The 25520-nt window shown below is 49.8% G+C and overlaps 1 protein-coding gene and 1 long non-coding RNA gene across 9 annotated transcripts in view; one reads left to right on the top strand and one right to left on the bottom strand.

Moving 5' to 3' along the window:
- The window catches only part of TMCO4 (transmembrane and coiled-coil domains 4), a 94418-nt gene that overhangs the window by 42853 nt on the left and 26045 nt on the right, over positions 1–25520 (bottom strand). For all 7 annotated transcript variants that reach the window (XR_016018559.1, XM_088790283.1, XM_088790281.1 and 4 more), the window contains 7 exons: positions 18428–18560; positions 11549–11646; positions 11125–11268; positions 10195–10314; positions 8270–8434; positions 7279–7415; positions 5928–6012 (listed from right to left, as the gene is read on the bottom strand). Coding sequence is in view for 6 of the 7 variants with exons in the window: in XM_088790283.1 (XP_088646409.1) it covers positions 5928–6012; positions 7279–7415; positions 8270–8434; positions 10195–10314; positions 11125–11268; positions 11549–11646; positions 18428–18560 (882 nt within the window). In the remaining variant the exon portion in view is untranslated. The remainder of the gene's footprint in view (positions 1–5927; positions 6013–7278; positions 7416–8269; positions 8435–10194; positions 10315–11124; positions 11269–11548; positions 11647–18427; positions 18561–25520) is intronic.
- Positions 5904–24564, top strand: LOC148755400 (uncharacterized). 2 transcript variants are annotated; one of them, XR_016018560.1, is made up of 6 exons: positions 5904–6406; positions 10321–10448; positions 12912–13121; positions 14149–14283; positions 18457–18581; positions 20819–22322. It is a non-coding gene; the product is annotated as an uncharacterized LOC148755400 (long non-coding RNA). The 2 variants fall into 2 exon arrangements; XR_016018561.1 differs by lacking the exons at positions 12912–13121; positions 20819–22322 and adding an exon at positions 23467–24564 and having other exon boundaries at positions 5909–6406.

Here is a 25520-nt window from a genome sequence, read left to right on the forward strand (position 1 = left end):
GTGAACACGTAGGCCCCAGTCCCCGACTCACAGTGGGGCTCACTCCTCATTGGCTCACTTGTCAGTTGTCCACTGAACACCCAGTATGTGCCAGGCATGGTGACAGGCTCGGGACACAGACAGGAAAGAGAAGCAGAGCGCCCCCCCACCCAGAATGCACTGCAGTGCCAGGCCCAGGCTTCGCATCAGAACTGCCCAGGGGAGCTGTTTCCAACATAGGGTGCCTGACCCCCTCTGTGTAGGGCCCTGGCATTTATTTACATTTGGGGGAAAGAAGTGCCCTGATTTATACTGCTAGGTAACAACCACAAGTGGATTGGAAGGATAGACGAGTGAACACGTAGTAATAACAGCAAGACCGGTGCTGGGAAAGAGGCTCAGGGAAGAGTGACTTGGAGGGACAGTCTAGCATGGAGGTCAAGCCGTCTGCTGGCCCTGTGATTTGGGCAAATTACGTAAGCTCCCTTATTTCCGTTTACTCCTCTGTGAAATGGGCATGATAATTGTATCAACCTCATAGAGTTGTTGGAGGATTACAAGATAATATACGTGAAGAGCTTGGAACTGTGCCCGGCACATGGAAATGCAGAGCGTGTTATGTAAGTGTGTGCTGCTGCCATTATTATTATTATTATTATTATTAGGAGGTTTCCAGACAAAGTGAGACCTGAAAAGTAAGTGGGAGTTATCTAGAAAAGGCAATGGAACAAGAGATCACGGTCTGTTGGGAACTGAGGTGGTCCGGCTGGAGCCCAGTGTGAGGGACAGTGGTGGGCAAGATGCTGGAAGGCAGACGTGAGCAGGGCCTGTGAGTCATGCTGGGAAGTCTGTACTTAATCTAGACAATGGTGGGGTCGGCTGAGTGGCTGCAGCGTGTGTGAGTGTGCGTACATGGGTGAACTCCAGGCTGCAGGGCGCTTGCTCCTTCCATCGCCACCGTCCACAGGACCCGCCCAACTATTCATTTACTCCAGGATTCAGGGACCACAGAATCTAACCAGTTAGGCTCCTGAGCCAGGCCTTCGAGACCTTGCGCCAGGCTCCTGTCCTAAGTATTTCTAACTGTTCCACCTCGGTCCCCCTTCATAGGCTACAGAAACACTAAACTTAACATTCCCAGGCTCCCCTGCCTTGGCCCTGCTGGCCCGACTCTCTGGGATGCTCTCCCCTCTAGCTCTACTGGATGGCCCTCACCCATCGTTCAAGGTCTAGGTCCTCTGTAACGTAGAGCACAGTGGTTAGGAGTGAGACGTGGGGTTGAGTCTTGGCTCTGGCACTTAGGATTTGCGTGGTTTACCCCCAAAGCCTCAGTTTTCTCATCCAGGAAGTCGGGAGAATACCCTGTAGGGTTGCTGTGAGGTTGACATGGAAAGGCTTAGTACACAGCCTGGCACACAGTGAGTTTGCAATTGGCTCATGTGCACCTCAGTGTGTGCTTGATTCCTTTGCCCAAAGTCAAGTTCCTCCATCTTCCTGAGCACTCAAAATGTGCCGGGTGCCCGGTGCCAGGGAGATGGTAGGGCACAGGCAGATCCCGCCTACAAGTGAAGCAAGGCCCGCTGGGATCCCCGTAGTAGAGGCCTTGCAACGTCCCCGGCCTCACCTTTCCTTGACCTACCGATAGCTGAACAATAGGTCATCCCCCTGTGGCTTGAGCTCGAAATGTCCCCTGTACCACCCAGTACCCTGTTTTAGAAAATTACACTAAAACTTATGATTGACACCCGTAGGCTTACTGATCACACGCTCTATGGTCAAGCATTCTTTCCAGGCTGCTCCCATCACTGCACCTGGGTTCCTGACTCCACCAGAGAATCACGTGGCCAGAGGGAAGTTTCCATGCAGACCCCCAAACCAACACATAGCGTCTGGAGGAATTCCTAGATTTCCACACAGTCTGCTGGCCAAAGGAAGCAATAGCCAAGCCCGAGGTTGGTGGGGTGGGGCAATGCACTCCACCCACGGCCGGGAGTGGATCTTACCAGGCAGAGGTACAGGAATATCTCAGTGTCTCACTAACAAGCCCTGTCAACGAGAGGACACCTGCCTCCCTCCTGCCAGTTCCAGCCTCACATTATGGAGGCAGCTGATGGGCGAACTCACTTCCGATTGCCTCAGCCAAACGAGAAATGGTAATTAATTCAATCTGATCAGTAAGGGAATTAAAGGCTTGGCTTGTATTAACCATCTGAAGTGAACATGTAATTTATGCTAACGGCAGCCACAAAGACACGCCTTTCTCCTCTAAATTGAGAATTGGTCCTATTAATAAGCTCACATCACTCTGGCAGATGGTCTGCTGCATGGGTTGGGGAAAGGTAAACAGGAAAGGAGCAAAATGATGACAGCCCAGAAGATGGCAACGTTTCAAGAGCCTTCCCAAGGCAGGGGTGCAGTGGGGGAGGTGTGCAGGGGGAGCAGCTGTAGAGAGCAAGGGGAGTCTGCAGCCGTACCCCAGACCTGAAGGGAGAACCTCAACCTGACGATTGGTAGAGGATGCATTGACCAGGCCCAGCACTGGGTTGGATGCCTGACCTCCATGTTCTCCGGCCTTTGCCACAGCCCAGAGGTGATATTAACCTCTTGTTGCAAATGGAGAGATGGATGTCCACGGAGGCTGCGTCCTTGCCCACCCTGGGCTACCCAGCTGAGCAGAGGCAGGACTCAAACCCAGGTCTCAGCTGACTGCCAAGCCCATGCTTTCCCCCCGCCCTCCTGGCATGAGAGTCTGGGTTACTGCCTGGTAAGATCCACTCCTGGCCGTGGGTGGAGTGCATTGCCCCACCCCACCAACCTCCGGCTTGGCCATTGCTTCCTTTGGCCAGCAGACTGTATGGAAGGTTAACATTGCTGGAAATTCTTTGCCACTCCTCCCACCCAGAAGAATCTATTCCCCCCTTTTTTTCCCTTGAATCTGATCTGGCCTGTGACTTGTTTTGACCAACGGAATGTGGCAGAAGGGATGCGTTCTGGAAGCTTGGCCTGAGAGGCCTTGCAGCTTTCACTCTTGCCTTCTTCAAACACTGGCCTGCGCACGCCATGTAAGGAAGCCAGGCAAGCCTACAGGAGGGTGAGAGTTTCCCCAGGAAAGGACTGCGGCATGCCAGGGGCTGCCAGCAAGCACCGCTGGCCAGGCAATGAGTGAGGTCAGCTGGGGCCTTCTAAGCATTACAGCTCTGATTGTAACTGCACGAGTGAGCCAGGAAAGGAACTGCCTCGTCAACTTATAGAAGTGTGAGAAATCATCAGTTATTGCTGTATTAAGCCACTATGTTTGGAAAGGGTGTAGCAATAAATAACTCAATCAGAATGTTGGTGCATACAGAATGCAAAAGAAGAGGTCTTAAATGTGCATGCGTGGTTTGGCTTGGCTCTGGCTCTCTAGTGATGGACCATAAGAAGAGCATGCCCTGGGCGGCTGCTGCCCCATCCACCTCACCAGGACAAATACGTGTACACGTGGAGCAGATCTGAGTACAGCCCACAGCCTGGCGCCAAGCCCACCCAAATTACAGCCACATACAGACCCTATTCTGGAGCAACCGAACCACAGCCAACCAGTATATCCTGAATGAAGATATTTGGACCTGTGACCCTCTGAGTTTGGGGGTGGTTTGTAATGTGGCATTACTGCACCAAGAGCTGACAGACACACCCAGCCTGCCTCCCTATAACGCACACGTTTTTATAGCAAAGACTGGTGTTTTGTGTGAGCAATAGCTGCTCCATCTTTCCCGAGATTCTGCCAGAATAGTTATCACTTGCACAAAGGTGCAGAGACCGAGAACATGACCTTATGTAGGAGTCAGTGGTGTTGCTGCAGTGCAACAAAGCCATTTCCTGGAGGGGACGAAGCCCTGAGGACGGGGAGGTGGTGTGGCTATCCAGGGGGTTCCTCCTGTTAGGCCAGAAGGTCCCAGTGGATTATCTGTTCCACACAGAGCAGGAAAGGCAAGCAAGGGATGTCTTTTTGACTTTCTGTGTCTCTGGTGCTGCCAGGATGGGAGAGGAATGTATACAGAAAGGGACGGCGCAATGCTCTCTGCTGTAGAAATGGAACCTCACCTTTACCAGAGCCCAGATTCAGCCCTAGCTCCTCAGTGGTCTTTTCCTGACCTCTGACCCCACTGGGATGTTCCTGGTGAACATGGCTCAGAGCTGGCTCCCCAGGCCCCTCCACATGGTGGTCCCAGGTTACCCACAGCTACTGGAAATAGGAGAGAGGTGCCTCCCCATTGCTCACTGATGTGCACAGGTGAAAAGGAAGCTGCTGAAAGCTACAGGGGGCTTTGTGGCCCTGCAAACCGGCACAGAGAAGATGGTGTGAGCAGGGCTCACACACAGGGGCTTGGCCTGCCCACGAGGAATGCCAAGCATGGCACGTCCACCTCGCCTCTGCAACCAGGAAAATCGCTCTGGTCCCCAGTCCAAGGTGAAGTTGGGGATACATTGTAGCAAAAGATGAAGAACAGGAATGAATCATGCCCCTGAGCTACAGGGTCTCTCCCATGCCCATGGTAACACCAATGCTGAAAACAACACCAGTCAGCCCTGACTCATCCGTTCCCTCTGGTCCAGCCAATGGCAGACAGTCCCACCCCTCCGTGCTCGCTAGCAATTGGTCAGCAATCAGATCACACACACTCCAGCTGACCGAGGAGAGTGGTCATGGGCCATTTTCAGGGGTAGCCTCAGGTTGGCAAAAACTCTGAAGGGCAGACGCTGCAAATTGACATCCTGGAGCTGAATTTGGTCGATGACGGGTTTTCCAATTTGCAAAAATACTACACATGGGACACCCCCCATGCTCCTCGGGGTGGCAGTTATGAACTCTGTTTTATAAGTGGGGAAGCTGAGGCTCAGAGAGGCTGCCACGGAAACCTGAGTGAGAATGCTGAGAGTGAGTCCAGCCCCTCGCCCACCCACGTCCTGCTATCAGGCCTAGGAGTCCCTTCTGTTGCCCTTAGGGTCCTTCTGCTGCTGCACTTCCCCAGGACAGAGGTTAGTCTGGGTCTCACAAACAGGGGACCCCCCCGCAACCCCAGGTTTTGCACCTCAGTCCCCACCCCCTCCTACGGGCAGCCTCTGATGACAGAGCTATCCCCAGGGCACAGAGCAGTGGCACTCAAGCTTTCTGCCACCTCAGCACAGAAAGTATGTCATTGGATGGCACAACACACTCCCCAAAGGGGTCTGTAGTGGGCTGAATGGTGCCCCCCACCCCCTCACAAAGATATGTCCACCTGGAGCCTGTGAATGAGACCTTATTTGGAAAAGGTGTCTTTGCAGATGTAATTACATTATGTAAATGTAATTAGTTAAGGATCCTAACATGAGATCATCCTGCCTTTGAATGGGCCCTACAGCCAAAGACACTGTCCAGAGAAAAGGGGAGGGGAGGGGAGGGGGGAGGGGAGGGGGAGGGGAGGGGGAGGGGAGGGGGAGGGGAGGGGGAGGGGGGGAGGGGGGGAGGGGAGAAGAGAAGAGGACGCAAAGGAGAAGGTGATGTGAAGAAGGTCTGAATTAGAGTAGTGATGTATCTATATGCCAAGGAACATGGAGGCGTGCCGGCAACCACCGGAAGCTGGAAGAGCCAAGGATTCTCCCCTAGGGCCTTCAGAGGGAGCGTGGCCCTGACGACATCTCGATTTCAGCTTCTCCCACTCCCTTCTATCCCATCTGAGAACATGCATCAGAACACAAAGTTCAATATCAATACTATAGGACCGTCTCATGTCCACTCTAATTTTCACACATTTTCCAAATGACTTAACTATTTTGTCTATTTTCAAGCTATTTAAAACCTTCCGCTATTATTTCTATGAGCTGGGAACACATTCATAAGACTCTGACACATGGCCCAGAATCTCTGGCCTGAGGGATGAACCTGGGAAGGGTTTTCTCCGGTGACAATAAACCAGACTCACCTTTCTCCTGAGCCATCTCTTGCAGACAGAAGTAGATGACTCTGGCTCCCAGGCTGAAGCCAATCAAGGTGACGGGTCGCTGGCCCTGGGGGGACGAAAGGACACAGGTGTGTGGGAGGGAACACAGCCAGTTCTAGCGAAACATCAGTCCTGACGAGGGGGGCCCTTACATTCTCAGTGCTTGCCTGGCTCATAATGAATCATGCATGTGCTATTCCCACCGTGGAGCTCGGAGGTCTTAATCAGGAGGGTGAGAGCCCTCATTTATGCAGGAGCAAACCTGCTGCGGGAGTTGGCTTCCTCCAAGGCCGACAGGCAGCCGCTGGCTGGGTTAATTCCCTTTCATCTCAAACCATTATCCAGCCACCATCTCTTTGTTCCCCAGGAGACAGGACGCATCTACCTTGTGGCAAATCACTGCAGTGAAGTGGGGCCCTCCTGGAGCGGGGGAGAGGTGGCAGAAGGCAAGCAGTGACAAGGTAGGGACAGATGTTTTCTAGATAGGAAGGTGGGACATGCTATCTTAGCCTTAAATGGTAAGAGATATAAAGAGGAACTTTCTGGCTAAAGAACTATGAGAAAAGGCAACTCATAAGAAAAAAAAAAGTTATCTGGGGTGTTTGGGTACAAGTTCTACATGGAAGGAGGGGAAGGAGCAGGTGAGCTCCAAAGGTCCGGTCTGCTCTCACCCGTCTATTCCTTTTCCTTGTTTTCGTGCCAATACATGGGTCCAGCCTCCCCCGCCCCCACCTCCATTTACTACCATAGCAAACCCTCCATTTAATAGTACTGCAATGCAGCAGGAACTTGGTGACAAAGTCCCAACACCTGCGCTCCTACCTCCGTCCTTGGTAACAGAATGCCTGAGTTTTCCCGGGCACACAGCTACCCAGCCAAAGCCTGAGTTTCTCTAACTCCCCTGTAGCTAGGGATGGTCACGGGAGTGAGCAGGAAAGCGAGAGGTGTGACTTCTAGGCATGCCCTTCATTCCGCTTTCCTGCCTCCGACTGTCTGGAATGTAGATGTCACCCGGACCATGTGACATGGCATTTGGACCACTGATGATTTGCTCAGATGGTAGCTCTGTCCTTCTAGGAAGGGACACCTGGCCTTGTCCATCCCTGCAGAGGGCTGTGCTATTCAGTCCTCACCTAATTACCTGCGAGAGATGTATAGTCTATAATTCTTACTGGTCCATCCTAGGATATTGTCATGACTTGAACTGAGGGGCCGTGAAGACCACCCACTCCTCCAAAGCTGCCCCACGTCGGCTTGCCTCTAGGATTCATGCTATGCACAAGTCAGCCCCTCACTTCCCCTCTGGCCCTCACCCATAGCCATTCCCACATACCTGCTGCCGCGAGAGCAGGATGTGGGCCAGGTGCTTGCCAACCTCCGCTGATCGATGGAGACACACACCCCAGGGGTTGTCGATGACATTGGCGACAGAGAGGAGCGAGGCCGGCCAGGTGAGGGCAGCCACAATGCCTGGGGGGTGGGGGGGGAACGTCAGTAATGAAGGCAGTGGGGGTCCTTGCAGGGAAGTGATTGGCTGACTCATGGATGTTCGAGTGAGTACATTCAGAGTCTCTAACTTGGAATCTCTAAGTTTTCCAAGTGTTGTCACACTGCTACGTAGCAAAGAAGAAAATTGAAGCTCATGCATTTGTGACACATGGACTAGATTCCTTCTGTTCAAGCGTCTGTGATATGTGAGATTCCAAAGATGGCCCCACGCTGTCACTCCACACGGTACCCTCCCACGTTGCCTCATAGCTCTGCAGTGGCCCCCGCCTCTGCCCTGCCCATCCACTCTAGGCTCAGCCATGTGACTTGCTTTGGCCAATAAGATGACTTGAAATGGACAAGTGCACCTTTGCTAGCCTCTCATGTGCTCCACCATTGGTGTGGGCTATCCTGCCGATCCCAGGAGAAGGAGGGAGACAAATGGAGCAGGGCCTGACGAGGCCAGCCTACATCGGCGGACACGCAGCTGACCAACACATGCATGAGCAGGCCCGGCGAAGATCAGCCAAACGAAGCCTTGTGACCCCTGAGCTATTACGCTAAGTGACTGTTAAGCCACTGAGTTTTGGGGCGGCTTCATATGCAGCGATACCTAACTGACACAGTATGTGGTCATGTCACAGGCTGTTCACCCATGTGCTCCCCTAAAGCCCACACACGTCCCACAGGCAGGATTGTAGCCTTAGCCTCTCCATGTCCCCAGGGCCCAGTACACTGCCTGCTGCGGCGGCGGCGGCCTCGGGCATGCTAAGGTGTGGTACCAGCGTGGGTGGGGAGACCGGGCCTGCTCTGGCCATGGGGACAGAGACGCTTACCAGACAACATTGTGTACTTTAGAGCCTCCTGGGCCGCCATGCTGGCCAGACCACTGAGGATGGTCTCCAGGGCATTTCCAAGCTCCATCAGGTACCTGGCCTCCCAGGCCAGGCAGTACTGCTCGCGGCTACGGGCCAGGGCAGTCCACGGAGCGCCGAAGGTGCCTGGGGGAGACACAGGGAAGTGGGGTCTCTCCTGTCTGTGACAGAGGATGCACCACCCCACTTTCCCAGAAAGGCAGTGACCGGACCACTCACCCTTGAGGGGAGGGAGACAAGAGACCCACCCCCTGCCAATGCGTGGCAGCTGCTGGTGGAGCAGATGGAGCCCCCACCTAGAGGGTGTCTGTGAGGATCACAGGAGGTGATGTGAGATGCGTGTCTAGTTCCTACTGTGTGGGCAAAATGCCTGACTCGGGGCAGCGCCCATACGAGGTGCTGCGTTAGTGCTAGAGACCTGCTGTGTGTGGGGACGGGGCCTGGGAGTCACACACCAAGACTCAGGAGCCTGCCTCTAAACGGAGCCTGGACATTTTCTTACTTGCTTTCTTCTGTGCCACTTAGAAGAGCGTGGCTTCTACCCTCGGATCCTAGCGATCTGGGAACCAGAGGCTCCAAGCACGTATGTCTCACTGGGATGCTCTGGGCCTCCTGGCCCAACCTGTTCCCCTCTGAGGGATGAACTGCTTGCTGAGCCTCACACTGGGCACTGGCAAACGTGAGCCAGGCACTCAGCAGACCATGGTGTTAGTTCTCAATGCCACGTTGGTGGAATGCCCCAAAACACACTCGTTCAAGTTAGAGCAGCAAAGGGAACTAATGTTTGTGGAATGCTAATTAGAAACTGGGTGCCTTCCACACGTTACCTTGTTCAATTTAATCGTTGTAAGTACCTTGAAAGGCAACAATAATTTGTTCCACTTTACAAATGAAGCAGCTGAGGCACAGACAGGTTAAGTAAGTTGCTTGAGGTCACACAGCAAGGGTATACTGATCTCTCACCTTTGCTATCTTCCACTTGCTCTGAGAATAAATTCAAACTCCTCGTCTCACATGCTTCTGTGTGATCTGGTCGTGCCCATATCCCTGCCTTCTAGTTCCTAGCTTTATCCATTCAGTGTGCCTTTTGGTTCTTTTGCACCCCTGGGCCTTTGCACACGCTGCCCCTTTGCTTGGTATATACATTTCTGGCTCCTTCTCTACCCATCCAATTCCCAGCCAGTCCTTAGCCTAAATGTTACTTCCTCTAGGAACCTTCCCCTCATTCCTCAGAAATACTCTGTGCTTTCCCTATTATGCTACCCATAAAGCTTTCCTGCCTCAGACCAGATATTTCCTGGGGACAGAGGCCATGACTATGCTTCTCACTACTAAATTCCTAGGGCCTGGCTCAGCGTCTGGCACACAGTGTGATAGCACCCTATAAATATTGATGAATGGATGGATGGGTGGGTGAGTGGATGGGCAGATGGGTGGATGAATGGAGGGATGGATGGATGGGAGTGGGTGGATGGGTGGGTGGATGGAGGGATAGAGGGATGGAGGGATGGATGGATGGATGGATTGGTGTGGGTGGATGGGTGAGTGAATGGAGGGATGGATGGATGGGTGAATGGATAGAGGGATGGGTAGGTGGATGGGTGGGTGGATGGGTGGGTGAATGGATGGATAGATGATGGATAGATGTGTAGATAGATGGTTAGATGGGTAGATAGTTGAATAGACAGACGACACATGGACAGATGAGTAGCTAGATATAGGATGACATCTCTTCACCTCTCTGAGCCTCAGTTTCTTTCTCTGCAAAATGGGGCTCCCTTACCCATCTTCTAAAGACATACACAGGCAAGAGCCTAGGGTAGAGTCTGGCCCAGAAAAGCAGGCCCAGCTCAGCCAATGCCCACCGCCCCGCCCCTGGTCCTCACGGTATTTGCCGGATGCCAGCCACCCTGTGATGGCGATGGTGATATGCAGCTGCTTGCCTTCCGTTAGAGGCAGAAATGTGAACTCTTCAATGGCCCCAACACGTTTCTTCATCTTGTATCCTAAAGACCCAGATACAACAATGAGAATGGAGGTGACTTGGGGACCCCGGAGAATGTTGGTCAGACTCTCACACAGTGAGCGCCAACCATGTGCCCAGCCCCTGGACAGACGTCTCGTTTTTGAACTCATTAAGGTAGGTGTCATTATTGTCCCAATTACAGACGAGGGTAAGAGGCTTCCAAAGGTTGGCCCGCCCCCGCGTGGCAGAGCAGGGGCTGGGACTCAGCTCAGGCTCATAACCGCCACTCTGTGCCAACTCAGTGGGTTCTGTCTCATTTTCCTGCCACACACACTTCAGGGGTACAACACAGTCCTCTCAGTAAAAGTAGATCGAACTGACCAAGATTCTCAACGTGGGAAGGTGACACCCCACTTGAGTGGAACGGGCATCTCTGTGTGGGATTGGGGGGCTGTTGACACAGATGATTTGGAAAAACTCCCCCAGGTGATGCTGGTGAATGAAGGGCAGCCATGTGCTCTCTTGTGCACAAGGAAGCCCTAGCAGTGTCTCTGAGGCAGCCTGTCTGGGAACTTCCTAAATGGGGACAAGCAGGTCCAATCAGACCCTTCTCAAGAAGTCCACATATACAAGGTACACTTTCTCAAGCTGGGCCTTATCCAGACCCAGCTCTCTGAGAAGCCTGCTGAAAGTTCTGGCAGGGCTGGGAGCCAGCATGAGAAAAGCCATACATATCCTCCCCCTCCATCTCCTGGGGAGCCATCACTGGGGAGAATCGGGGTGTGTCCTTTAGAGGCTGAGCCGCCCTGGCAGGAAATCCCTCATGGCCACCACTGCTTTTGAACCTTACCTGTCAGGCCAGCTCCGGCTGCGCCAAACAGCGAGGTCATGACAGCTATGCCAGCCACTGAGCCCAGAGCCGCTGCACCCGCACTGCCAATGATTGTCGCGGCTCCGGCAGCAACAAGAGGGGCAGCTAGACCCCCGGTCACACCTGCAAGGGAAGCAGCCCATGGTGGGTAAAAGTGGAAGTGAGGACGTGGACTGGTGGGTTCTTCCCCCATCAGCTGCCCACCACCTTCCATATACTAATATACACACTGCGGATGGAGCACTGACTGACCAAGCATCAAACTGACCAAGATTCTCAGTTCGATGGGGGCCACCCCCAGAGAATCCTCTGCACTCTCCACTCTTGCTCCCAGCCTGGCGTCATCCCTCACTCTGCACGGCACTGGCCCATGTGCCACCATGTCACCTGGAGCGGGCCTTACCAATCACCGTCCCACCTCCGACAGTTGCCAGGCCTATCAGGAGGTAACGCTTCCATTTCCTCCGGTTTTCTTTCTTTTTCCGGGATGCCTCCGCCATTCTGGGGGAGAAGAAGATGGTCTTTAGGGCTGGCTGTGCCTGGGACCCCCTGAGACCTCCCCGCCTCACCGACACCCAAACTGGGATCAGAGCTGGGCGCTCCGTCATGCAGAGCAAGGTACCAAAGGTGCCATGGGCCCATTGCTGGTTTTAAAAAGCTGAAAACATTCTCAAACCCAGCTGGGGAATCCCAGTGTGTGAGATGTGCTACTTACCCAACAGATCCATCCTAACAGGGTTGCAATTTGAATGATGAAAAGACAAAAAAATAAAAATAATAATAATAGCAGAAGCAGCACAAAGATATCTTTTAACAAGAGGACCCAGAACAGTACCACATAGAATCAGACTCCATTGCCTCCCTTCTTCCGTCCCTCCCCCGCCCTAACTCTGCCATCTGAGCTCATCTCCCTCTGGGATATTTGGAAACTAATTTTCTTCAGAATAATGTTTTCAAAGATGGGTTAGCGAAATGTCTGTATTGGAGACCTTGGCCTTGGAGCAACAGCTAGACTCGTTCAGACTTGAAATGTAAGAGCTATAAAATGTAGCAGAAGGGAAGCATTTAGAGTGAACTGAGGTCAGCAGCAGCCCTACCACGGCCGCTGTGAGTGCTCAGGAGGGTCGCTAAGCCCCGTTTTCCTGTCGGACACTCAGCCCTCAGTGCTTTGGGACAATAAGGAGACCGAGAGCTGACTGGGGCAGTCACGACGAGCGTGAACTCTGAACTGAAGTTGGAGTTTGGACAACTCAGTGTGTAGAGTGATAGCAGGTGACAAGGACAATAAAAGGAATGGTTAATATTTACTGAGGAATTCCTGTACGCCAGCTACCGTGCTTTGTATTTCACGTGGTTTATCTCACCCTAGAAGCAGTTTTGTTATCGTCCCCAGATGACAAACAAATTATGGGCTCAGAGTACCCACCACCTGAAGGCTTGTAGGGATCAATGAAGAGAAAGTCTGTCAAGCATATAGCATAACGGCATCCCGAGCGGTAGTTAAAACAGTGGCTCTTTTATCCTGCACGTGCATCTTCCTGTGCCTCATTTCCCTTTTGTAAAATGGGGATAATAACATCTACCTCTTAAGGTAGATTGGTTTGTAAAGATCAAATTCATTCCTTTTTCATCCATTCAGGCAACGCACGTTCACTGGGCATGGACTACGTGCGGGTCCTTCTGGGTGCTGGGTATCGGGGAGCAGAACACGGCAGTACTAACCGACACTTGCTTCCTTCCCATCTCTTTCCTCATGAACCACACAGAATGTGAGAAACAATCCATCCTCCAGTCATCAAAAAGGCACTGGATGTGGCTTGGGCATTCGGGGACCTGCTATGCTTTCTGGTGCTCTGCCAGCTCGCCTCAACCAACTTTTGTCCTAAGCTGCTCCTGGGTATACAGCTCAGCACAGATCAGTCACTTCCCTGTAGAGAAGTGGAAACCAAGCCTAGACGTCTCCATGCACGTCACAGGTGCTGGTTTCTCCTGACTTAGATTCATGTCATCAGACGTGTGGGATGAGGCTGAACCACACGCATCTAACAAAGTGGAAGGCGGGATAGTAAGAACATGGGTTCTGAGGTCAGGATTCAAACTTCGTAAACACAGGCTTGACTCCTACCTCGACTGTGGTGCTAGCGTATCATCAGCCATCGGATACTCAGCCCTCCTTGCCCTGGTCTTCTTCCCTCCTGAAAGATTATGCATCCCTGCCTTATTGAACTGAATGGTCCCCTGACCAGCTTTAGCCAACGAAATGTAGGTGGGAAGGATGTGTGTCACTTCCGGCAAAATCTTTAACAGTCAGAGCAGGAGCCATGTGCTCTGCCCTGAGACTGGCAGTGCTCCAGACAGAGGTCACTCTATCAGCCTGGGACCCAGAACCAAGACAGTGTGAACTAAAGCAACGGCCAATGAACAAGAAATGCACCTGTGTTGCTATAAGTCACTGAGATTTAGAGGTCATTTGTTACTGCAGCAAAACCTAGCCCATCCTGAAGGACAGAGCCATATACTAACTTTGTGACTATGCACAAATTACTGGTCCCACCTGAGTTTCCTCATCGAATAAGTGGGGATAATAACAGTACTTATTTCCCAGGGGTATTGTGAGAGCTACATGCAATAATCCACAGACAGCACTGGCATAGTGTAATATTTCTGATGTGTTTGTGGCTATTATCATTCCTTTCATTATTATGATAATTTCTTCCTGTACACAGGAGATACATTTTTGCCCTTAGTTGCAAACAGGAAAACAGGAAGGCTGGAATTTAGTTGCTTTGGGCAGAGTTCAAGGCCTGAGAAAAAAATTCAAGATGCTGAGGACATACCATAGGAATACACAACGCTAGCTCTGTGAATTCGAAGCATCTTGGGATGCTTGGCACTGCCTGGGAAACAGTCTGGATGTTTGGGGCAGAGGCATGTGAGCCCAGCTGTGCCATGATCTTGCTGGCTCACCCAATTTTTCTGAGCTTGAATTTTCTTCTCACTTAGGGACTGGAAATAGAAGGAGACAGCACCACCAAAGTGACCAAGGTCAAGCAGGAAAGTGTAACCACGACCGTCTGCCTCACTCTCTGCCTCCCTCCTGGCCCTCCCTTGGCCCTGAGGACAGTGTCACCTCTCCAGGTAACACTCAGGCCCTCCGTGACTTGGTGCCTGCCTCCTTCACAGCCTCATTGCTCATCACTCTGTAACTTACACTTTGCTCTCCAGAAACAATGAACTCCCTGCAGGGATACTGTCTATGCCTCAGTACCTGTGTTCCTCTTGGCCCATCTACTGTCGAGGACCTACTCACCTTCCTTTGTCTGGCTAAACATTACTCATCATTCAAGAGTCACCTCCTCCAGGAAGCCTGCCCAAGCCCCAAAGTTGGCTCAATGTCCTGACCCTGGGCCCCTCGAACCTCCATACTGTATTAGCCTGCAATTCTAGGCCATTGATTTTCAAAGGGTGGGTTTTGGATCAACTGCTTCAGAATCCCCAGGGGATAGCTGTTAAAAGCATGGTTTCCCAGGCCAGAAGCTCTGGGCGTGTGGGTGAGGAAGCTACCTGTAACAAGCTCTCCAGGGATCTCCTGTAGGTCAAGTTTGAGAACCACAAGGCCAAAAGTTCAGGGCACAGATGGAGTCATTCCTGCTTTCTGCCTTCAGGAGCTGGCCCTGGCCTTGGGACCTGGAGGGTACTCAGGAAGCAGTTCTTAAACAGAACCGATTCATTCCACAAGGATGGAACATCTTGCTGCAGTCAGTGATCCATTCTCCCACTCACTGTCCACATCTATGAACACCAGAGGGGTGTGGAATAGACATTTTGGCCAAATACAATATTTAGTCGGATATAGGCCAATCACCATCAAGAATGGAATTCTGGGATAGTAAAACAAATCTGGAATGTTATAAACTTTTAATGATTACTACAGATTTATTTTTCAGAACATAGTCAAATTTTTGAGGTGGTGCCCTTGACATTTCTCTGTACCATCTCCTTCTAGATTGTTCTTGCAGTGACATCTGCACATCTACGATAGTCATCATTTTTAGCTGAATTTATAGAGGGGAAAACTCATAGCCTAAAGGGAATAAAATAACTAAAAAGTAAGTATAGTTCTTGAAGCTGTTTTACTTAAAGGTATGAATGCTAGTATATCAAATCAATTTTACAAAGATTCGATGATATACTCTGATCTCTAGTAGTCTCCTGTGTATTATTATTTAAATGTTTATGAACATTTGCTGAACCAAAAAGAATATCATATTTTTCCTAAAGTGATTTAGCTAAGGCACTCTCTCTCAACGTTCACCTGAATTGCCAATTGATTTCCTTATTTAGGTAAGTACTCGAACGTGTTTAATAACTGCTTTGTGCATAAAACGAAGAGCTGTGCCAATCATCATTTATTACCCCAGCATTTAACTCCTGCAATTACTTCAATTGTCTGACTAAAGTTCAACATCTAAAGCACGAGAGGAGTCGGACGTGCTCTGAGTTACATCGACAATGCGTCCTGTATTTGGACGTGCGAGTTCAGAGCACAGCAGGCACCTGAAGGAAGAAGCCCTCATTTCTGTTACTGACTTTGCCCGCTGGTTAGACACCATGGCAACCCACACTGTCATAGTCACCGGTGGCACTCAGGCTCTGGAATGCCAGGAACGACCTTGAGTTGGCGTTCCATGTCAGCCTTCCAAAGACGGAGGCTGCAGCCAAAATGCAGGTCTGGGCCAAATCCCAGGCTGAAGCCACAGTCACCGAGTGAAGAGAAAGAGGCCACACTGCCCCTTGCATGGTTCCACAAATCACTTTCACTCCCCGCCATCTTATCTCCCTGAGAGGGTGGTCCTCACCCTCTTCTGTTTTGTCATCAGTTTTCAGTTGATAGAGAGGGAGAGGTTATCTCTGGGTGTCTAGACACACTTTCCTAGTAAAAGCTCAGAAAGCCTATAAAAGAACTATCGTTACTGCTTTCTTCAGAATTAAGGAGGGGACTTGGGATGGTCAACCACGGGTTTTATCGGTTACACTGTTGGGGTGCAGCAAGTGACTGGATATGGTGGTTGAATTAGATGGTGCCCTGACCAGCTGTGTGGCCTTGGCAAGTTATGTCATCCTTCTGACTTTGGTTCTTTCCCTGTGAAACCCTCAGGGGATTGTTATGAGCACCAAATGAGGTGACATCTTGTGCTGGCATCCAGTAGGCACTCAATAAAAGTTAGATGTTGACAATGTTATTATGATGTGGCCAGTATCGACCTCCAGCTAACATTTACTAGGACCTACTATGTGCCAGGCACTGTTCTAAGCTTTTGATAGGTATTCATTAATACAATCCTGTCAACAGTCTTATGATGGAGATACTGCCATTATCCCCCTGTTAGAGATGAAGAAACTGAGGCACAGTGAAGTGACGTCACCAAACAAGTGGGAGAAGCTTAGATGGCCTCAGGACTCAGATGGGGACACAAGAACTGAAAGGTGGTTTGTTACACTCTGAACCCCAGTTGCAAAAAGGATCGCCTTGGCGTGCCAAGTGATAAGCTCACCTTGCAGAAACACAAAACCTTAGAGTTAAAAGAAACCTACACATAATTCGATCCTCTACTTGCAGAGGTGAAAAAAGTGGTCCTGGCCCAGAGAGGGAAAGCCACGTGCCCAGGACCACACAGAAACTTGGTAGCAGAATCAAACTGAGGATCAGGTCTCCTGGCTGAACAGTTGCCATGCTTTTCCTGGGTCTCAGACCCTTCCAGGGACTATAGATAGAACCCGAGAGGTCTACAAAGTCCCTAACATTGAATTAAAAAACTCCACATGTGGAGTATTTTTCTGAGGAAATGGCCCATACATAGCAATAACGTCAATAACAATAGATCCTATAGCACATAATATTTACCAACTAAATACCATCTGCGCAACGCCTGCTCGAAGCAGTTTACATGTGTGAACTCATCTGAGCCCCACAAAAACCCTATGAGCAGGTTGCTATTATTATCCCCATTTTACAGTTGAGGAAAACTGAGGCCCAGAGAAGTTAACTAATTTGCCCAAGATCACATGGCTGGTAAGTGGCAGAGCTGGGTCATGTTCGAACTTCTGATTTTACATATTTCTTGATCTGACACGGCTGGTATGACCAGAACAAATCCTCTGGAGAGTATGTTTCTTTCCAACAATAAGCTTTCCAAACAACAGCTAAGAATGTCCTTCATTTCAAGGAGCATAAGACACTACAAATGCCCAATATACCCCTAGAATCTGGGAGCCCTTGTGATGGTGGTAATTGACCTGGTATTGACACAGCTCTGGTAGTCAAGACAAGTCAGTTTTCAGGTTATTTTAACAGACCAAATTTCCTCCCTTCTCAAGGAAACAGTCTTTCCCTTTGCCCTCCAAACGCTGGCAGGAGGGCAACTGCAGTTCTGAACTTGGCTTCAGAGCTAAGTTCCCAGCTGGGCTGAGCTGGCACAACCTGGCTGTTCAAAGAAAGCCATCGTAGCTGAACAAAAACCAAGGCTGGGAGACGTGCCTGGTGCAAGGAGCCCGCAATTAGGCTGTGACTGGATCGATTGATTGCTCTGGGATTAGATTCCGTGTAAGGTGCTCAGCAAAGAGCTGAGCTCTGGCCAAGTTGCCAGGGTAATTTCCCTCTACACACTCCCACAATACACAGCTAGCAAAGCCACTCTACAACTGGCAGGTACAGGGGCACATGGGGGAAGGGAAGGATTCATGCCCACAAACCACTTCTTCATGCCAGCCCTGGGCCAAACACCTTAGAATATGATCATATTCATTTTTCACGACCCTGGGAGGACACTCTGTATTCCCATTTTACAGATGAGAATACTGTGGCTTAGAGAATCCTACCTCCAACATCCATCTGCTTTTGACCTTGGGCAGCACCAGCCCAAGGTCAAAAGCAGATGGATGTTGGAGGTAGGATTTGAACCCAGGCCACTTTGACCCATGAACAAAGTGTCATGGGAACCTGATGTGAAGCCGGGTGTCAGGGTCACAGAATAAAGTCACAAGCCCTTTAGCAATCATCCATTCAATCATCTCTTTCTAGAAATGGGGATTGGGGCCCAGAGAGGGGAAGTGACTTGCAAAGGACACACAGTGCGTCAGGGCTACACTGGGAAGCTCTGCCCAGTGCGCCTTCCACCTCAATGCATCATCTCTAAATGGGGGGATAGGAAAGAGGGAACTGTTATCTGAAAAGTGCACTCTATTCCTGGTAGGTGGGGCTGGGGTCACAGGGCTCCCTTACTCAGATTCCTCCTCTTTGATTTCCTTCAGGCTCTCAAGGAATGTCTCTTCAAGGAGATCCAGCTCCCCCAAGGGCACTTGGAGGAGGGACGTCATGTGGCAAATGAGGACTCTGGCCCGTGCATCATAGCGCCCTTGAAAGAGAAACATCCCAGGTGAGAGTCAGTTTAGCTTTTAAGCACAGAGATATTGACAGCAGTGTAAGTGATAAAACTCAAACCCCGAAAACGTCTGAAACACTCAACCCCATGAGAACCAGTCAATTAACCAATAGCACAGCTTCCTGGATGGAATATTGTGCAACTGGTAAAAATATTAATCAAAAGCAAGGTAGTATTTTTTCACCAAATCAGCAAAGTTCAGGTTTGCTTTTTAATCCCAAAGTTGTTATGGAGGTGATGAAAACGGGTGTTCAGGTGGGAGTATGCATTGATATAAACTTTCTGGAGGGCAATTTGACAATATATATATATCAGAAACTTTAAAAATGTGCATCCCCCAAATCATAGGAACAGAAAGCAGAATGGTGGCTGCTAGGGCTGTGGGGGTGGGTGAATGGGGAGTTAGTGTTTAACGAGCACAGAGTTTCAGTTCTGCAAGACGAAGAGTTCTGGAGATGGATGGTGACGATGGTTTTACAACAATATGAATGTACTTAATGCGATGGAACTGTACACTTAAAAACGAGTAAGACGCTAAATTTTATGTTGTATGTATTTTACCACAATAAAAAAAATGGGAAAACAATGTGCATCACCTTTGGACCAGGAATTTCATTTCATTCTAACCTTAAGAAAACAATCCCAACTATAGAAAATATTTAGTAAATAAAGGCCCCACTGTTGCATTTATAATATGAAAGTGGAAATAATCTGCAGATTTCTAATATAGTATCAGGGGATCAGTTATTTAACTACAGCATATCCACCCAGTGGAAAACTATAAAGCCATAAAAAATGATTCCTAAGAAAAGTTTGTAATAATTGAAAAAAATGCTTATGCAATGAAACAATTTTTTTTAAATGGATAGAAAATTTACTTGATAATATGCCACAGGGTTGCAACTAACAACAACAAAAAAAAAAAAAACCACAAAAAAAGTGCAAACGAAAAAAAAAGGAAATACGTTAAACAGAATTTTTTATTTTTTCCTTTTCAAAATTACACATAATGTTCTTGGGTTAATTTTATAATTGGAAAACTTTTATAATCTGTCAAAATCTAACCAAAGGTGATCTGTCTATGTAGCTCAGACACCTGTAAGACTATGTAAATATCTGGTTCATAAGAAGGGGAGAACTGAAAGGGTTCAAATGAACCAGCCCTAGGCAAGCGATTTGTCTTTAGGAAGCACAACCAGGGATAGATAGGATCTTGAACCAGGGGCCGCTATTCTACCCAAACTGACTCCATTACCAGCCTACGCTGTTAAACCCCAGCCCATCTGCCAGACGATATGCCCTGTGTGGCATAAAGGATCCTCTTGGGTGCCCTGCCTCAGAACACGGCATCACCCAGCACCCAAGCCAGAGACCAGGAAGACCCACGATCCTCCTTTCCCCTCACCCCTCACATCCCCAGTCTCTGAGAATGACAGAATCTATCTAAAAACGTCGCTGCTGCATCCATTCCGCTGGCCTTTCCATCCCCTGTCTGGCCTACCCCAAGCAAATCTTCACTGGTCCCTCTCCCTCCATCAGGTCTCCGCCCACAGGACCCAGTACATTTCTTATAGTCTGGCATGCAGGGTCATCTCCCATCCACCCCCATGCCAGGCTGTGTGCATCTGCCCGTGCGGGTCCAGTCCCCATGCGACAGAGAAGAGAGTCTGTCCACCTGTGGCCAAGGGAACGGTTCTTTAATTGGTCAGTCTTGGTTTTAACACCTGCCCTGCCATTTTCCATCTGAAGGGCCTTGGATCATTTACCTCTCTGGTTGAATGTTTCCTGATAATAAGTATAAATCACTGCAATAGTGCTTCATGCAAAGTAAGCTGTATGAGTTTCCTATGGCTGCTGTAAGGAATTACTAGACTTGGTGTCTTAACACTTTGTAAGCGGGCATTTTCCCGCCAAATCGCGTCGTAACGCGGGGCTTTTTTGACATTTTCTCGCCAAAATTAGACTTTCCGTAAAATATTCATATCTTTCGATCTATTTGATATTTTTCTATGAAACTTTCAGTGTTTTAGTTTAAAAAGAGGTCTCCATTTATTTACTTTGCAAAATTTTTGCTGGTTCCAACTAGAGGCGATATGACGAGTTTACTCGTTTCCCGCAAAAAATGTTAAACAAGACAGTTCTAGAGGCCAGGTGTCCTAACATCTAGGTGTCAGCAGGGCAGGTTCCTTCTGGAGGCTCTAAGGGAGAATCTGTTTTCTTCCCTTTTCCAGGTGCTGGGGGCTGCCTGCATTCCTTGACTTGTGGCTCCTTCCTCCAATCACTGCAGTCTCTGCTTCTGTCACCCCATCTCCTACCCTGAGATCATCTTGCCTACTTCTTAAGGACATAATCCCGGATAATCTCCCCATCTCAAGATCCTTAACATCATCGTACTTGCAAGTCCCTTTTGCCATGTAAGGTGACATGCTTGTATTCAGATTCCAAAGACGTGAACGTCTTAGGGGAGGGGCATTATTCTGTCTACCACTTAAACCTTGAACTTCTATTTCCCCCCAAATTGTGGCTCGACCAGCCCCTTGTCTCTGAACCCTCTCTAGAGCACGCCTTCCTTGGGGGTCCACTGTCTTTTACACAGGCCTCTCTCTTATCATCTATCCCATTTTATGGTACTTGCCTGTGTTTTACTAGATCACTGGTTACTCATCAGTATCTCCAAGCCCAACACTTGGTAAGAGCTCAAAAAATGTTTATTCAGTGAAGGGATGAACGAACTCTTCTAATCTTTAGGGTGAATTCTTTATGATTCAAGTACTATGACAGACTTCCTTCAAATTGGATCTTTTTGACAAAGAGGGAAAATCCCAACGGCCTGGCATCCAGCTACTCTGCACCCTCCTTCCTTGTGGGCCGAGTGACGGCGAGCGTTACCTAAAATGTGAATGCTGGTGGGACATCAGCGTTATCTGAGAACCTATATACATACCCTGGAGGGTATCTAGGACCCTCCTTTCCCTGGCCTCAGGTGTCACACCCTCGCTCTCTGCCTGCCTCTTCTCCCCGACTGGGTCCCGTCTGATAGCCTCTCTTCTCTCTAGGACCCACCTGCCTGCCCACTCTACCACGCAGTGAGCTTAGCAGGGCAGCTAGGTTCTCTCAGGTAGGGCCTTTCAGCACATTTAAGCAGCCAAACTGCCACCATATTCTCCAGTTATCAGATGACACTGGAGCTCCATCGACCTCACTCCTCTGAAATCTCTCAACTGGTTCCCAACCTCTGGTGGGAACAAGAGGGGTGTTACATGAGCCTTCTCGGACCCAATGAGCACCACCTCCAAGAGACGGATTCCGTAGGGTCTGGGATGGAACGTGGGAACCTGTCTCTGAACATGGATAGCCAGGTTTGGGAACCGCTGGTCTGGAGATCAGGAGTAGGAGAAAGAGAACTGCTGTCACCCCGATTGTCCTTTGGGTCTCTCTCCCTCCTTGGTTCCTCCCCAACCCCAGAAATGTCTCCATGTCTGGAGCTGGGACTCCAGTCAGGGCACCTGGTACTTTGTTCTCTTCTTTCCTTGGACATAATGTAGACCTGCAATCTGTCACGACTAGAACCAAATCCAAACCCTACCATGACCTACGAGATCCCTGGCCAACTCCCTGACCTCACCTTCTAGAATGTTCCTGCCACAGAGCCTTTGTACTTGCCGTTTCCAGTCCCTAGAAGGCGAGATCCTCACGTGGGGCTCTTCGTCCTCTTTCAGGTCTCTGCTCAAACGTCTCCCCCCAGAGAGGCCTTCCCACCCCCCACCCCCCATTACTTTCTATCTCTTTACACCGCATTTTTGTTCTTCACAGAACTCACCACTCTCTGATATCAGACCCATTCATTTTGTTGTGGTTTGTCTCTCCCTCTGAAACAAACTTTATGAGGGTATTCTTTTTCACTGCTCTATCCCCAGTCCTTAGAATAGTGACTGGCACAAAGAATAAATATTTAATTAATGACTTGACGGACCTTGGTAGGAATTCTATTTGTGTGTCTGACCTTGGGCAAATAGCTCATCCTCACTCAGGTGGAAAATGGAAGTATCGTTAGAGTCACTTCACAAGGGTTTGAGCTGAGGACTCTTGCTCGATGACTGGTCCATAACGAATGTTACAGACTCGGACTCCACTGCTGCAAGTCTGCAATGCTGGGCAATATAATACTCTACTCAAGTAGAAGTTGCTTGCCTTCAAAATGACACAGCACCCCCAAATCCTGAATCCTGAGGTTTCAGTTTCTGCAACATAAGCCAGTTCCTTCCTTGAACTCGAGTCCTGAGAGTAAGCATTTGCCTAGCTGCCCTTGGCTGCCTCCCTAGTTGTAGAACTGTCTACGTGCTGGGGAACAGACAATTGCATGTGGTGTCTTGGGGTTACTAGGTCAATTAAAGCTCCAAACAAAGGAGCTCCTCACTCCCTAATAGGATCATAGACTATTACAGCCAGGTGATAACCGAGCTATGGAAATTAACCAAGCCTTGGCCGTGGTGATTAATTGGTGGCAATTATAATTAGCCACTAATTTGTATTTGATTGGTTAAGGTGGCACGATACAGGCTGCCAAGTGCACAGGTAACCTCCCAAGACATTGTCAGGCACGAGGCTTTAGAATGTCAGCATCATGTAAGGGTCATTTCAAGGATGTTGGTAGCCAGGCTGCTGGACTCGGAGCTGATGTTCTATTTAAGGCATGTGGTTAGTGGTAGGGGAGGGGCACTAGTCCCAGCCTACCCAGGACACTCGGGTTTTCTGATCTGGGCTCTCTGGCCAACTTGCCAGGTGGTGAACCCACTCCTCAAGGGCCTGCCTACCCTGTCTTCGGGCTCAGGCCAAAAGCCTGGGTATTGTTTATTCTTCTGGTTTCTCCACCCCCCAGCATCCAACCAGCTAATGCTGACAGCTGCATCTCCAAAATACACCCTCAGTGTGATCGTTGTGCTCCATCTCCAGGGCCATCGCCTGCCACAACCACCGTGCCCACCGTCGCTCTTCAGCTACCAGCCATCTCACTGGTTTCTAATCTTTCAAGCTTGCGTCTGCACTCTATTTGCCACACAGCGGCCAGAAGGATTCTTTAAAGTCATAAATTGGACAGTGGTCTCTCCCCCAGGTTGAAACTCTCCAACAGCTCCCTCATGCACTTAGAATAAAATCCACATTTCTTCCCGTGGTCCACAAAGTGTATATTTTCTGGCCCCTTCCTGCCACCCATTCCCATCTCGCTTTCTATCAGTCCTTGTTTCACGTACCAGTATCGGTCCCACCAAGAAGCCAAGCTCATTCCTGCCCCAGGGCCTTTGCACATGCTGTTCTAACTAGAAGTCCCCTCCTCCAGAGCTCTACCTGGCTGGTCCCTTCTCATCAGTCAGGTCTCCACTCATGATCGCCTCCTTAGATGAGCCATCAGCCTCTGAAGTAGAGCAGCCCGGGCCTCAGTCACCCTGTCCCCATTCCTGTGTTTCCTACCACTGTTATATCTGTGGATGGATTTACTGTCCGGGTCTCCCCACCAGAATGTCAGTACCATCTGGGCAGAAAGCTTTGCTTTGTCCCTTGTTGTTTCCCAGTGCCCAGGACAATGTCTGGCAATTAGTAGGATTTCAATTAGGACATGTTGGCTCATTAACTAACTGACGCTGACCCATTGTCTGCCAGGGTCCTCTGATGTGCCCACCCACTCTGGCAGCACCAAAGACCTTTTCTGCTTCCCACCTTCAGCTGAGACTTATTCTCCACTTCCAGTACCTTCTGAGTCCTGCTCCCCCAGGGGACAAGGGAGAAAGTGGGTTTACTGGGTAAGGCCTCTCTCCTCCTCTGGGTGGGGTCATCTCTCACAGTGATGAGTCACTCTTGACAATACCTGGAATACACTCCTCAAGATCTGCTCCTCACTCAGTTCCTTCCTCAAATGTCACCTCCTCAGAGAAGTCCTCCCTGACTGCCTTCCATTGCTTTCTATTCCCTCACCAGGAGATATTTTCTTATCACCACTTATAACTTGATTTTTAAATTTGCCTACCTCTTTGTTGTCTCCCCCTCTAGAATATAAGCTCCAAATCCATTGCTCATTCCTAACACCTAGGGCTGTGCCTGAAACAAAGCAGATGTGTAATCATCTTTGTATGAGTGAAGAATGGAACATCCATATGAATGAATGAATGAATGAATGAATGAATGAATGAATGAACAAACAAACAGATTTGTTGGGAGAGGTCCAAAGAGGGGAGGGTGATTATGTTGGATGAGAAACACACCCTCTTCTGGCAGAAATACCCTATGATTAACAATTATGTTAATACTGGAAGCTTCATTTGTCCACTGCTAACTCTAAACAGACTTGGTACTACCCTCTACAAGTACTGATTTACTGAGTCCTCACAGCCGCCGAGGAGGCAGGTACTGTTAGTGTGGGGACAGAACCAGGAGTGCAGTTTCCAGGCTCTTGGCCTCACGTGGAAAGGTGCTCACTCGGGTAGTAAATGGCCATCAACTGTGATTGGAGGGCCATCAGCTGGGGCTAGTTGGCCGTCAGCTGTAACCAGTGAGCCATTGGCCACTAATATAACTGCTGTGGCTACGCTAGCAGCAAATGGGGGCTAGCAAGAAGATGGTGGCTGAGCTAGCAAGCGCAGATTGCAGTTAGCCGGGCGGATTGCAGTTAGCAAGTGAGGTTGGTTGGCAGAGAGAAGCGGACAGCAGGTTGCGGATAGTGTGGCTCCTGCTTCCTGTGTCTCCAACCCAGCCGCCAGCGAGAATATAGTGGTATGACTTCCCTATCTATGGCGCCGTGGGTGTTCCTTTTGGGCCTCACCATATCCTGCGTTCTTATGTGGGGAGTGGGACCAGAGACCCTGTATGACACCCTGCATGACACATGGTGCAGCGAGCAGGGTACAGTGCCGGCCAAAGCTCCCCGAAGAGCGGTGGAGC

Source organism: Rhinolophus sinicus, chromosome 14 (assembly GCF_057876585.1).
Source record: "Rhinolophus sinicus isolate RSI-liver-muscle chromosome 14, RSI-T2T, whole genome shotgun sequence".
Classification (NCBI taxonomy): domain Eukaryota; kingdom Metazoa; phylum Chordata; class Mammalia; order Chiroptera; family Rhinolophidae; genus Rhinolophus; species Rhinolophus sinicus.